Source organism: Balaenoptera borealis, assembly GCF_965194805.1.
Source record: "Balaenoptera borealis genome assembly, chromosome: 3".
In the NCBI taxonomy this organism is placed as follows: Eukaryota; Metazoa; Chordata; class Mammalia; order Artiodactyla; family Balaenopteridae; genus Balaenoptera; species Balaenoptera borealis.
In genome coordinates this window covers 111,612,243-111,625,191 of record NC_138866.1, presented here as the reverse complement: position 1 = coordinate 111,625,191, position 12,949 = coordinate 111,612,243, and the positions used below count along the sequence as shown (strand labels likewise).

Below are 12,949 nucleotides of genomic sequence, written 5' to 3'. Positions count from 1 at the left end.
ATATAAGCTGTACAAACAAAGGCTCTTTGGGTTCTTAATAATTTTAAGAGGGTAAGGGGGTCCTGAAGACAAAAAGCTTGAGAATCACTGTGGTACACAATTATAAAACATATACAATAATATGTACCAAGGGCTTCTCATAGATAAGAAGCTCAAGTTAATTGTGAAGTATAATTACTTCTTACACCTCCTAATCTTGTTGAATAATATATCTCCTTGCAAAGCATAATTCAGCATAAAGCCAGTCCATCCTAGGCCCTATCTAAGGGGCTTTAGATATTTACTGAGAGTCCTCTTTATAAAGATGTTCTGACCTATAATACCACCTATTACTTGAATAGTGTTTGGAGTTTCTCAAAGTTTTCACAAAAATTACCTTGTTCATCCTAACAACAACCTGTGAAGTAAATGTGAAGTATTATTCCCACCCTCCCTTCTTTTTTAACAGATGACATAATGAAACCGATGCTCCAAGGAAATAGAACTACCTTCCAAGGATGTATTGCTACCTAGGAGAGCCTAGGATGTTGGTCTTTTGCAATTTGCTTGGCTGCCTTAAGGCTGTTTCACTGTGGTGTAACTAGAAGCTCCCAAAGAAAACAAGGCAAGGGCATTAATTTTATTGTTCCAGTGCCAAAACAGAGATTTTTCCCTCCCTAATAAGAATGTAATCAGACTCAATACTTGGTCACCGCATTATTCCACACATTGGCTACCCAAAAAGAAAGAAAAAGAAAGAAAGAAATGAAGGAAGAAATTCGAGAGTGCTGGAGAATAAACACCAGAATACATAACCCTCCAAGATGATGAATTCGTCAAGGACTCACAGTTTTAATAATCATTTAATCACTGAAACAACAGGCAGGCAAGAACAAGATCAAGCTCAATACAAAAACATGAGACTATATCAATGAATGGGTGCCAAGAAAAAGTGGAAGGCCCACATGAAATGGGTTCAACTCACAGAACATGAGCAGAAGCAAAAAACCCACATAAAGTTGCAAAACTAGCTTTATTGGTTCTACAAATCCACGCACATGACTAAAATCACCCTCCCAAAGCAATGTCAGAGACAAACTTCGTTGCAAGATGCAAAGATGACATCCTAGCCCTTGGATAGAAATCACCCCTCCCTTAGGACTACACATACTAGTTTGTTCTTTTTTATCAGCACAAGCCTCTTAGTTATGCTCCAATTTAACTTAAGTTCCTCAAGAGATGCTCAATTTTCTGCATCTCTTTTCCACACTCAAGTGGACGCCCTGACTGACAAAGGCAAGACTGACTCACAACAGGATATCTGCCACTTGCATAAACTCTTTTCCTTTTTTTAGATGCATGTGACCAATGAGGCCATTTTAAAACTTGATGTGATTTTACCTAGAAACAGCCAGAAGTGTGCTGTCTGCTTTGTATCTATCCCTGTAGTTTACCACAGATGAGCAGAAGTAGTTTCATCATTCCTCATGAGGTATGCTTTTCCTAGTGTTTACTTTGGTCTTTTTTTTTTTTTCAATCCCTGGGGCAGGGGTTACAGTTACAGCACCACAGCTCTAGCTACAATTATAGATAATGCAACACCAACTAATTTGTAAAGCAGTTTAACACACCTTATTTGTTGTTTCATACTCAACATTCACTGTAGAAGAAACATTCGTAGGTAAGTTTCTACACCCTCATAAAAGAACTGCAATACTGCACTGTAAAACCAATTAACCGGTTAATCTTTATGGGCTTCATGCAGAAAAAGACAATCTGACTTTACAAAGGCAAGCAAAGCATCAAACCTCTGAGAGCTCAAGGAAACCGCAGTTATTTCCATTCCTTATCCCAGGGTACATTTTTCTTTGTGGCCTTACCTGTGTTTTTCTCCAAGGACATAATCACCATTTAAGAAGTAACCTGTCAAAAGTGTCAAGGCATTCTCTGAACTATCTTCCCAGCTCCGGCCCACAATGAGAAATGTCACACAGCTAAATCGTACCATTGCTGTTTTCTTCCCTTTATTTCTTCAAATGAACTTAAGATTTTTGAAATGCACAATTCAAATTTTACACTACAACCCAAGCTACCACTGATCATCTCAAAGCTGATAAACAAAGACTCTATCGGCGGCACCAGGGCCCTACCAGGAAGTAATCAAAGCAGTGTGGCCGGTGCGATCTTAAGTCGCTAGAGCAGACAATAAGAGGGCACTGGGGCTTCCGAGGGGCCCGGCAGAAGGAGATAAGATGCTTAAGCAATGCAAAAGCATTACATAAACCTAATAACTGTCCTACAGCACATGGACTCGGAAATCCCAAAGCAATTTCAAACAAACAAAAATATCTGAAAGGCAACGCGAGCCGCCCCTCCAAAACAGCTGCTCAATCAGCCTTCTGAGCTTTTTCAGCCCGCAGCCTGTTTTCAAACTTCACCTTCCCGGGCTGATGAAAGACTCCGACCTCGGCCGCCCGAGTTCTAAGCACCTCTCGAGGTCCCGGCTCCCGCTCGCCCGGCGTGGATCTGGTCGCCGGAGCATGGGGGGAAGCGAAAGGAAGCGGGTCCGGGGCAGGTAGCTAAGGGCCCCAGCGCGCCCCGCAGCCGAGACAAAGCTGCGCCCCTGAGCGGCGCTTTTCCCGTCCGGTCTAGGAGGGGACGCAACTCGGGCCCCGCCACACGTGCGGCCGCCTTGTGGGGGCCGGACACCCACCCCCCGCGGCCCCCGACCCGGCGACACAGGCCAGCACAACCCCCGGGCACTGCAGGGCGGCGCGGGGGCGCGAGCCGCAGGCCAGGGTCCCCGCTCGCCGCCGTCCCCACGAGCTCGTGGCCCCCGCGGTCTCTATCCCTCGCGGGCCTCTCCTTCGCCGGACGGACCGTCGGGCCGCGGGAAACAAAGGAGCCGCCGCCGCCGCTCCGCCCGCCTCGCCGCGTACCCCTCCCCAGCCGCCGGGCCCGGCTTGCCCGCACCGCTCCCCGAGTCCGCGCGCTGACTGCCCGCGGCCCCTAGACGGCAGGCCCGGCAGAGCCGGGGCCTCGGGTGCGCTGCAGGGCCGCCTGGGGCCGCACTCACCGCTGCAGCACCAGGACGACGGGGAGCCGTTGGGGAACTTGGCTGAGTCCGGGGCGATGCAGACGCTGGAGCTCAGGTGCGGACACTCCATGGCCACGAGGAGGGCGGCGAGGAGGACTGAGGCTCCGAGACCAGGCGAGGGGGGGGAGGGGCGGAGGAGGGACTCCGAAGGCTCTGCCTGGGGTCGTTCCTCGCCGGGCGCTCGGCCGACGGCGGCTGCGTCCCGAGCCCTTGCGTCAAAGAAAGCAAAAGCTTCCGGGCGCCGGGTTTTCCCGCCCGCCGTCTCCCGAAGCCCGGCTCCGGAAAACGTGGTGCTCCGGCATCCGGGTTCTGCCGCCACCCCTCGGCTGGGGGCTTCCGTCTTCCCAGGTCGGCCCCTCCCCTCCCCTGGGCAGGCCCCGCCTACAGGCCCGGCCCCGCCCCCGTCCTCTCCCGCGGGGTGAGGTCCCCGCGCTCGCAGGCTGGTGGCCCAGAGTCGGACTGCGCTCGGAAGTGACTGTCCCAACTCCGCTCCCCCGGGCAGCCGCGGTTTCCCCCGGCCCCGGGTAGGGTGGAGCGCCAAGCCAGGGCACGCCGGGCCGGTCCGCTGCTTTTACCCCGGCCCGGCGAGCGCTCGCAGTCAGAGAAGACTGACCCTGCGTAGTGTGTAGTGGCCTGACTACACTGCGGTAGAAAATCTGGCCACACAAGAAAGTGTGAAGAAGAAAATAAAAACCACCCGGGCAGACAGACAGCCCCCATTTTACACACGAATGCACAAGCTCAGAGAGGTTAAGGGCCTGGCCCCCGGTGGCCCAGCGGGCTGCATAGGTCCCAGAGCAGTACTGGTTTAGTGGTCTGCTCCCTGCGGCAGCTACGATAGTGACCGGGTTCTAGGTTCTGAACACATGGCCTTTTCCAGCCACCTGGGTGCTGAGTGCGGGGGCGATCGTGAACCTGGGTTCAAACCCCGTCACTGTGACTCACCATCTGCATTACCTCGAGCACGTGGTCGGACATTCATACCTCACCCTCCGGTGTAAGTTTAAATGAGGTAACTGTAACCTGGGTGTGCTGAGGGGGGCGGTCCCGGTTACCACGTGGTAAAAAGGGAAGAAGGGATCTAACATTTGTTAAACACCTGCTGCTGTCTCCTAGCCAGGCACTTAACATACAGTACCTCATTTAAACCTCGCACCACACCGCCAGCTGCTGTAACCATCCTCTTTTTTACCGCAGGGGAAACCGAGTCTGTAATTGGTTAATCCGTGCCGGGATTGGATCCCCGCCTCTCTGACCCCTTCGTAGAAAAGAGGATAGGACAAGCCTCCAGCGGCCGCTAGGGCAAGCGTTACACCCTAGCGAGCCTGCTATCTCTCCGGGGCACGGCCTTGAGGACGTCCCGGGCTATTACGAACATTGCCTCAAAGTTGGGGCTCCATGTAAAACCCGGCGAAGGAGCAACAGGGCCAGGAGGCGAGCAGGGGGAGGGGGAGGCTGATGTGGCAATCCTGCGGGCTGGGCGAGAGGAGGAAGGAAGGTCAGGAAATGATTAACCGGGCCGGGCGGGGTAGTGGTTAGAGCATGGCACCTCCCCGCAGTGCAGTCCTGGAGCAGTCCAGGGATGCCCTCTCAGTCACTTAGGACGCCTCGCCATCCTCCCCACCACCCGCCACCTCTCGGTTTCGGCAGCGCACTCCTCTGCCTAACGGTGTCCACTCACCTGCGGCCTCTCTGCCGACACTTTCCTCCCCCCCCCCGCCCCCCCCCGCCAACTCCCGGAGCATTTCCAGTTCCTCTGTCAACGCTCTTTGATTGCTCCCCAAGTTTTACTTGACTGCTTTAGAGCAAGCCATCTTGAGGTTTTATGGCAGTGACGAGTTGTGGAAAGTGCAGCTGCTCAAATCCCTAGCTCTGCTGCCTACTTGATGAGCAACTTTAGCAAGTGTCTCTAGTCCTCCCAAGACTTTTTTATCCGTAAAACTGGGAAAATAATACTTATCTCTCAAGGAAGATGTGAGAATTGCCACCCCGTAGTAGATAGTCAATAATTTATAGCTTTTTTCTTTTTTCTTTTTAATGACAGCAGGTGAGAGAATAATTCCTAGGAAGGGGGAGGATAAACAATAAATGTGACCTCTGCCCAGGCTGTCCCAACTCTCTCCTCCTATCAACCGATTCTTTTTCAAGGCCTGGCTGTATCAACCTCTGTTTCCTTCCGGAAACCTACCCCCCATTTACGATCCATGCCCCCTCATTTAGCCATGAAACATGCCCTGAACTCACGCCGGTCTTTTATGCTATCATGTAACGGTTCCTTTTTCACTTTCGCAAAGACTGTTTCCTTATCGTCTAGACCTCAGCTTAAACATCACTTCCTCAGGGAGGCCTTTCCTGACCCTGCCCCAACTCCAGGTTACCTCCAGGTGTGTGATGCCCTTGTCTGCCCCCATATTCTGCCTTTTTAAAACACTCTTCAGGCACGTAATTATTTGTTTAATGTCTGTCTTCCCCTTGGAGGTCCATAAGGGTAGCAAAAAAGTCTGTCTGGTTTCCTGCTGTATTCCTAACATAACATGTGGAACATGGAGGGCATCCAATAAATGTGTTCAATCATGACTGAGTGAGTGATCGATTAGCAATGTCTACCATGGGCAGGCGGTTAGAAAGTGGCCCAATATATGCCAGGTAGTCACCCCCTTCTCCCCCACTTGATCTGTAAATTTCCCTTCAGCTCTGAGTTTATGATTTTAACGGCATCAGGAATGTGAAAACACCTTGTGAGGTGTAATCTGCCGGCGGGGAGGGGGGGGAAGAAAGGAAAAATAGTTTTTATTAGAGTCTTCTCTCCCTAACTAGAATAAAAACCCCTCCGAGCAGGGGCCCTAACTTAGTCCCCCCTGACTGGTATAGACCGCAGAGGGCAAACTATGACTATCAGGCAGTTCAGAGAAGCTGGGCAAAATCAGAAGTCCCTCCTGGGGCTTTTGCTAGGTTTACCTAAAACTTTCCTGTGTCTCTGAAAGTTTTCATAACTAAAAAAATTTTTTTCTTTGGGAAAAAAAACCTCGTGGTGAGTAAATGTGTCAAACGGGGGAAGACCACGGGGCACACTGGGAAATCTGCTTTTTTAGTCCCTCGATTCTTCGGCTACATTTATTATTACGTTTTCTTTTTGGTTCTTGGCCCACATCCCTTTGGCGCTGAGGAGCTCTGACTTACACAAGGGTGAGCCCTGGTGGTGCTGAGCCAGCCTCCAGCACGGGTGCCGGGTGCCGGGAACGCGCCGCCTCCGAGAGTCCCCGCCCAGCCCTCGGGAGTGCCAGGGGGTAGGGATGGGGGAGGAGGGCGGCTCTTGCCAGCAGAGGAGGGCGAGTTTTAAAAGTTTGCATTTTTTCAGAGGAGAGAAATGCATAACTTCAACCACACTATCAAGTGTTTTTCTTCTAAAGGGTATATCTATATAAAGGGAGGAGGGAGGGTTGAGCCAGGAGCCGGGGGTGGCGAAGTGGGTGGTTATAGGTTGCGGAGGGAACCATGATCAGGACCGGTCTCAAGGTTGTTATGACCGTCCCCTAACTTTTAGACTTGAGACTTCTGGCAGAATTGGTGGTCCCGAAGCAAGGATTGCAAGCTGACCAGGCCCAGGGGAAGAAGCCTTATTGGAAGCACCGAGAGAGCTAGGTTAATTATTTACCTTGGAGATTTTTCTAGGAGCAAAACCTGCTTGGAAAACTCAAGAGGAGGCTTGGTGAGTATTCGGAAGGAGCAGCCGCTCAGGGACTCTTTTATCACCTTGTTTAATTTTCCAAGAGGCACTTATCTGATACTTCCTTGCTTGTTTACTTGTTTATCTATTGTCAGTCTCCTCCATGAGAACAGAGACCTTGCTAGTCCTGTTCATTGCCTGATTTCCAGCTTCTGGAATTCAGCCTGGTGCATGGCAGGTCCTCAGGAACTATTTGTTGAATGAGTAAATGAATGACGGGGCTGGGTGTGGGCTTCAGCCAGCCAGCCCTCACTGGCTGTCATTCTCCCAGTTCTTTTCATTCACCGCTTTTGCATTATCTCCCTGCCCCAAATTCTCCAGTGGCTCCCTATGTGTGGCAAGATAAAATTGGAAACCCACTGCCATCACAGTCACCTGTCCCTTCTCTTTTGTTAAAGCTTTAAAAAAAAAAAAACTGTTCTAGCAATATCTAAAATAGCTCCCTCATTATAGAAAATGTGCTTCCTCACACCTGTGTCCTCCCCTCCATTCCCTTTTACCTGCCCAGCTGTAACTCCTCCCCCATGAAGCATACAGCCTCCTTAGGGAAGCCCTCCCTCACTCACCCAAGCAGACTTCTAAGCCCTCCCCTCACACCATCACTCTTTCCGTTCCTGCATGTTGTCACATGGTGCTGGGCTTTTCTGTTTACATTTCAGTCTCCTTTGGGAGCAGATGCTTTTCTTTTCAATTGTGGGTCCTAGGCAATGAGTTCAGCAGTTGAAGATATTGGGAAAAGATTATATTTATTGATTAAATGTTGTTGGAAGTGCCCCTTTCAAGAGCGATTACATCAATCATTGTGTGTAATGTTCCCCTAGGTATTCACAGAAAGGACCTCAACTCTGCAAGAACAGAAATTTACATTAAGTGGGTCCCAGCTGGGTGCAAGATACTATATCAAGTGGTTTTCATTTCTTCTTTAATCCCCACAACAAATTTTAGTTGGAGGTATTATCATTTCCTTTTTACTGATGAAAGAACTAAAGCTCAAAGAAGGTATAAATAATTGCATAAATTTACATAATTAGTAATTGCTCTTTTATCAAAGGTGGTTTTCACCCCTCACACACATGGCCAGCTAAATAATTTTGCCATATTTTATGGGGGTAGCTGAAGTTCCTAACAAGGAAGAAGACTCTTAAGGACCACAGGACACAGAAGAGCCTTTTAAGTAACTAAAGAAAGGATCATTTATGTTCAGTACCATTGTAACAATCATTGTATCATCAACATCTTAATTTGTATTGCTTTCTTCTATTGCTTTTAATGCTTTCTTCTTTATCATTGAAATGTGAACTTCACAGCACTTTTATGAAGGAGATGAGAAGGTTTTCTTGTTTAAAGACCCACTTTGCAGCTAAAGCACTGACCAATTAAGCAAAACCAAATGGCTCTAGCACCAAACAACTCTTTGACGAGTCAAGGAGTCACTTTTCTCTCTGGGCCCCAGTCTCCCATTTGTAAAATCAGGGAGTTGAATCTGGATGATCCCCAAGGGCCGTTCTAGAGTGAACATCCATTTATCCTGTGATAGCTCAGGGCCACCCAGTGACGCTGGCAGAGGCAAGACCGTCCTTGTATCCCGCAGCAGAGACTGCTAACTGTTCACCCCAAATCTGTTTTCTTTTCCTCCTGGTTTCAGAAAAGAAAGTTCTCAGCTCCCTTTATAGCTGGGTGCAGTCATTTTTAGTCAATAGAGTGAGCAGAAATCACAAGGATCAGCCTTGGCTGGCACTGTGGACAGCTGCCCATGACAAAAATACTTCAGTGTCTAGTTTTGTTTATCAACACGTGGGGGAAATATATTAGGTCAGAAAGAAATGTTGGGTCTTCTAGGCTTCCAGTCTGCTCTTTCTTTCTGTGCTTCCTCTACAACTATTTGTTCATTTACCCAACAAATTACAGGGACTTAGAGCTCTGCACTACATGGGGGCCTCCTCTGTTGACATCTCTTTGCCACTGTCAAGATGGAAAGTGTAATATCACTCCTTTCCCCTTTGCTCATTGACTGACTGGACATCAGAGCCTCTGAATTTCAAAGTGCTGTCTAGACATGGAGTCTTAAGCCTTTAAATTGTGAAAATGACTTCACACAAAAAGGGCCTGGCTTGGTGCTTGGTATACAGTAGACACTCAATAAATGTCCATTTCCTTGAGACCTTGTCAAATAGGAGGGTTGATGTGGGGGATGAAGGATGATGGCCTGAAATCATTGATTGTAGGATAGCTGGCCAGAAGGGCAGATTTTTATCCTTTTTAAAGGCATCCAGGCCAGATTGCTCATTCAACAAATATTACTGATGCCCAAGGCTCATGGGATATAAAAGTGAAACAACACGAAGTCTCATCCTCAAAGGGATGAGGAAGGGAGCAAGAGAAACAGACCGGCAGAGAGGCAATTGCAACCCAGTGTGATAAGTGTTATGAAGGGAAGTACAGGATGTTGCTTAGCCACAAACAAGGGGCAACTAACCCAGGCTAGTGGGTGAGGGTGGGGGAAGCATCAGGCAAGACTTCCTGGAGGAAGTGACATATGATCTGAGACTTGAATGGTATATAGAAGTTAACCAAGTACCTGTTACAGTGGAGGATTACTGGACTGAATGTCAATATTATGACACAGTATGAGTGTGTTTCATGTTTAGTAATTGCAATCATTGCTGCTTTTGTTGTGGTCATCCATTTACAATGCTTGGTGTCAGTTTATTTATCTCTTGGAAAAATAAAATACAGTGTGTGTGTGTGAAAAAAAAAAAAGTTAATGCAAAGTGTATCTGGGAACCAGCGTTGGTTTGCACATTATTTCCTACAGGTCTTCGTCAAGATGTAGTTTAAGTTTTTGTAATCTTTTTTTTACCCCTATGTTATGTTTGTTCTGGTTAAATTTATTGAAATATAAACAAAAATTTTAAAAAATTAAAAAATTTAAAAAAAGAAGTTAACCAGGTAGAGTGGGGGAGGGGGTCATAGCATCCCAGGCAGAGGGAACTGTACCTGCAAATGCTCAGAGACTCAGAGAGGGTCTGAGACTGCCAGTCTGGCTGGAGAGTCATGTGCAAGGAGGTAGAAAGCTGAGAGGTGAGGCTGGCAAGGAGGGCAGAAAGACATTAAAGGGCAGCTGATTCTCTGGAGCAGAGAACTGCCATCATAGAGAAATCTGGGTTCCCAGGACTCGGGACTCTTTCAGGGTTGCACTTTGCCAGGTCCTGGGAGAGGGGATAAGGGTGCAAAGATGCAGAAAGATGAGAGATAAGACAGAGGAAATAAAGGTACCACTAACAATTATTAACATCTATAAGATGTTCGACTGCATTAGTCATCTGGGAAATGCAAATGAAAACCACAGCACACACCTAGGTGGAACCAAATAGGAGAGGGACTTCCCTGGTGGTCCAGTGGTTAAGACTCCATGCTCCCAATGCAGGGGGCTGGGTTTGATCCCTGGTTGGGGAACTAGATCCTGCATGCCACAACTAAGAGCCCACAGGCTGCAACGAAGATCCCGCCGGCCGCAACTAAAACCCAGTGCAGCCAAATAAATAAATAAATATTTTTTAAAAAAAGAACCAAATAGGAGAGATTCGAATGCAGATGTGACTGCCCCACACCATAATCATGACCAGACCTCTGAGACTGTGTCCATGAGGAGCTTGCAAACCACTGAGAGGGAGAGGCTCATACACTTTAAGAAGTAGGATTTTGGTGGGGAAAAGAATCCTAGGCTTAGAGAACCTCCATCTCCGCCTTCCCCACTCCTAACCTAACCTAACCTAACCTGACAATTCAGCTCTCAGGAATATCCAGCTAACCAGAAAATGAATTTCTCACACAACCAGAACATAAATTTTCATAGTCCCAGACCCTTCCATGAGGTGTCTGATGCACTGTAAAGAAGCAAGTCTTTGGGTCCAATCCGGCTGGGGTCCTGCTTCTGCCACTGGCCTGCTGTGTGACCTTGGGCCAGCAGCCTGACCTCTCTGGAGCCTGTGTCTATGAAATAGGAAAAATAATAGCTGCTTCCAGGGCTTCCCTGGGGGCGCAGTGGTTGAGAGTCTGCCTGCCAATGCAGGGGACACGGGTTCGAGCCCCGGTCTGGTAAGATCTCACATGCCGCGGAGCAACTAGGCCCGTGAGCCACAACTACTGAGCCTGCGCGTCTGGAGCCTGTGCTCCGCAACGAGAGGCCGCGATAGTGAGAGGCCCGCGCACCGCGATGAAGAGTGGCCCCCGCTTGCCACAACTAGAGAAAGCCCTCGCATAGAAACGAAGACCCAACACAGCCATAAATAAATAAATAAACAAACAAATACTTTAATAATAGCTGCTTCCAAAATGGAGATTCCCCTGCTCTGTCTCCCTTAGCCAAATACTTAATGTTTGGAAAGGGAGAACAGGGATCCACATGTCATGATCAGAACCATTTTCTGAAGTTGCCAACACCCATAATTTACGCATTTATGTAATCACACCAAAGGTTATAAGCATATTTTATAATTCCATCATCTAGAAAGCTCTGCTGTGGTTGACCCAGTTATAAATTGGCAGCAGCAGGAGAAAAAAGGTATTTCACATTATTACCATCTGAAGAACAATAGTGGAAAAGTAAGGAAAGGGCTTTAGAGCCCTTTTGGCCTTTCTCAGTTTCCTGTGGAGCGGCTGGTGCTTTCAGGCGGGAAATGGAGCTCAGAATCAGCAAGGCTTCGTGGAAGATTACCCTGAGAGCCCTTAGGGCAGAATGATGAGAGAACTGGAAGGGCCAGAAGTTTCACAGAGGAGGAAACTGGTCCTAGAGAGGTGACACATTTGTCCAGCAACACAGAGTCCTCTGGGCAGCTCCTGACATCAGCGTGCTCGTCGCTTGCCAGAGTCTGTGCAAAGCCAAGCTGCAAAAGGATTTTTTCATGCTTCTCGTTCGGCCCTTCCTGTGTGCAGGATGCATGAGCTGGTTCTCCTGGAGAAAGATGGCTACAGAGGCAGGCTTGCCTCCCCCATTCCCCTCGAATGGGTCCTAGACTGTCACCTTCTGCGTGCACCGCTGATTCTGCCTGTGGTCATCCACAGTGGGTAGTTTTATGGTTGACATCCTGATTTTTTTTTTTAAAGCACTTTTTTGAGTTGTGAGCTAAACTAGCTGCTTTTTTTTTTTTTAATTTATTTTTGGCTGCACTGGGTCTTCATTGCTGCGCTCGGGCTTTTTCTAGTTGCAGCAAGCGGGGGCTACTCTTCGTTAATCTTGTAGAAAATGCATCCTGATTTTTTTTTAATCTTTTATTTTATATTGGAGTATAGTTGATTTACAACGTTGTGTTAGTTTCAGGTGTACAGCACAGTGATTCAGTTATACATACAAAGGTATCTATTCTTTTTCAAATTCTTTTCCCATTTTGGTTATTACTGCATCCTGATTTTTTTAAATTAATTAATTAATTAATTAATTTTTGGCTGCACTGGGTCTTTGTTGCTGCGCGAGCAGGCTTTCTCTAGTTGCTGTGAGCGGGGGCTACTCTTCATCACAGTGCGCGGGCCTCTCATTGCGGTGGCTTCTCTTGTTGCGGAGCATGGGCTCTAGGCACGCGGGCTTCAGTAACTGTGGCTCGTGGGCTCTAGAGCGCAGGCTCAGTAGTTGTGGCGCACGGGCTCAGTTGCTCTGCGGCATGTGGGATCTTCCCGGACCAGGGCTCGAACCCGTATCCCCTGCACTGGCAGGCGGGTTGTTAACCACTGCGCCACCAGGGAAGCCCAACGTCCTGATATTAACTTGGCTATAGTCATTTACCACTTTTTCTTATAACTGAATCAAAAAAATAATTCTGGTGAATTGAATGGCCTGGCAACTGGTTTCTGGATTTCACTGAGTTTTTACAGCACTTGAAAGACAAATTCATCTGTACTTCCTTAAAAAAGATTTTCAAAGTCAGAAATTAGCCTGAATTTGTAAGGGGTGAGGGCACTTATTCTGCTTTGGCTGAGTTGAAAAGACTTCTTCACCGTGTCTCAGAATACATTTCCTTTCCATTTCCCCTGCCCATGCCCGCCATCTCCTCCTACCCCAGGACCCTCAATGTTTCCTACTGGACCACACCTTCCCCGACAGCCAAAAAAAAATCAGGACACTCCCTTCTCTGAACCCCTCCCATAGGCCT

At 48.3% G+C, this 12,949-nt stretch overlaps 1 protein-coding gene and 1 long non-coding RNA gene across 5 annotated transcripts in view; one reads left to right on the top strand and one right to left on the bottom strand.

Moving 5' to 3' along the window:
• The window catches only part of USP3 (ubiquitin specific peptidase 3), a 223,119-nt gene that overhangs the window by 94,162 nt on the left and 116,008 nt on the right, over positions 1-12,949 (bottom strand). The window contains exon 1 of one of the 4 annotated variants that reach the window (XM_082383351.1): positions 3,056-3,389. The exons of 1 other annotated variant lie outside the window; for it this stretch is intronic. In XM_082383351.1, the coding sequence (XP_082239477.1) occupies positions 3,056-3,146 (91 nt within the window). In that variant the 5' untranslated portion in view covers positions 3,147-3,389. Of the gene's footprint in view, positions 1-2,417; positions 2,885-3,055; positions 3,390-12,949 lie in introns of those variants that run through there. 2 more of the 4 variants (XM_082383350.1, XM_082383353.1) reach the window with 2 other exon arrangements.
• LOC309624859 lies at positions 3,532-11,126 on the top strand. The gene is made up of 2 exons (XR_014242173.1): positions 3,532-4,073; positions 4,274-11,126. It is a non-coding gene; the product is annotated as an uncharacterized lncRNA (long non-coding RNA).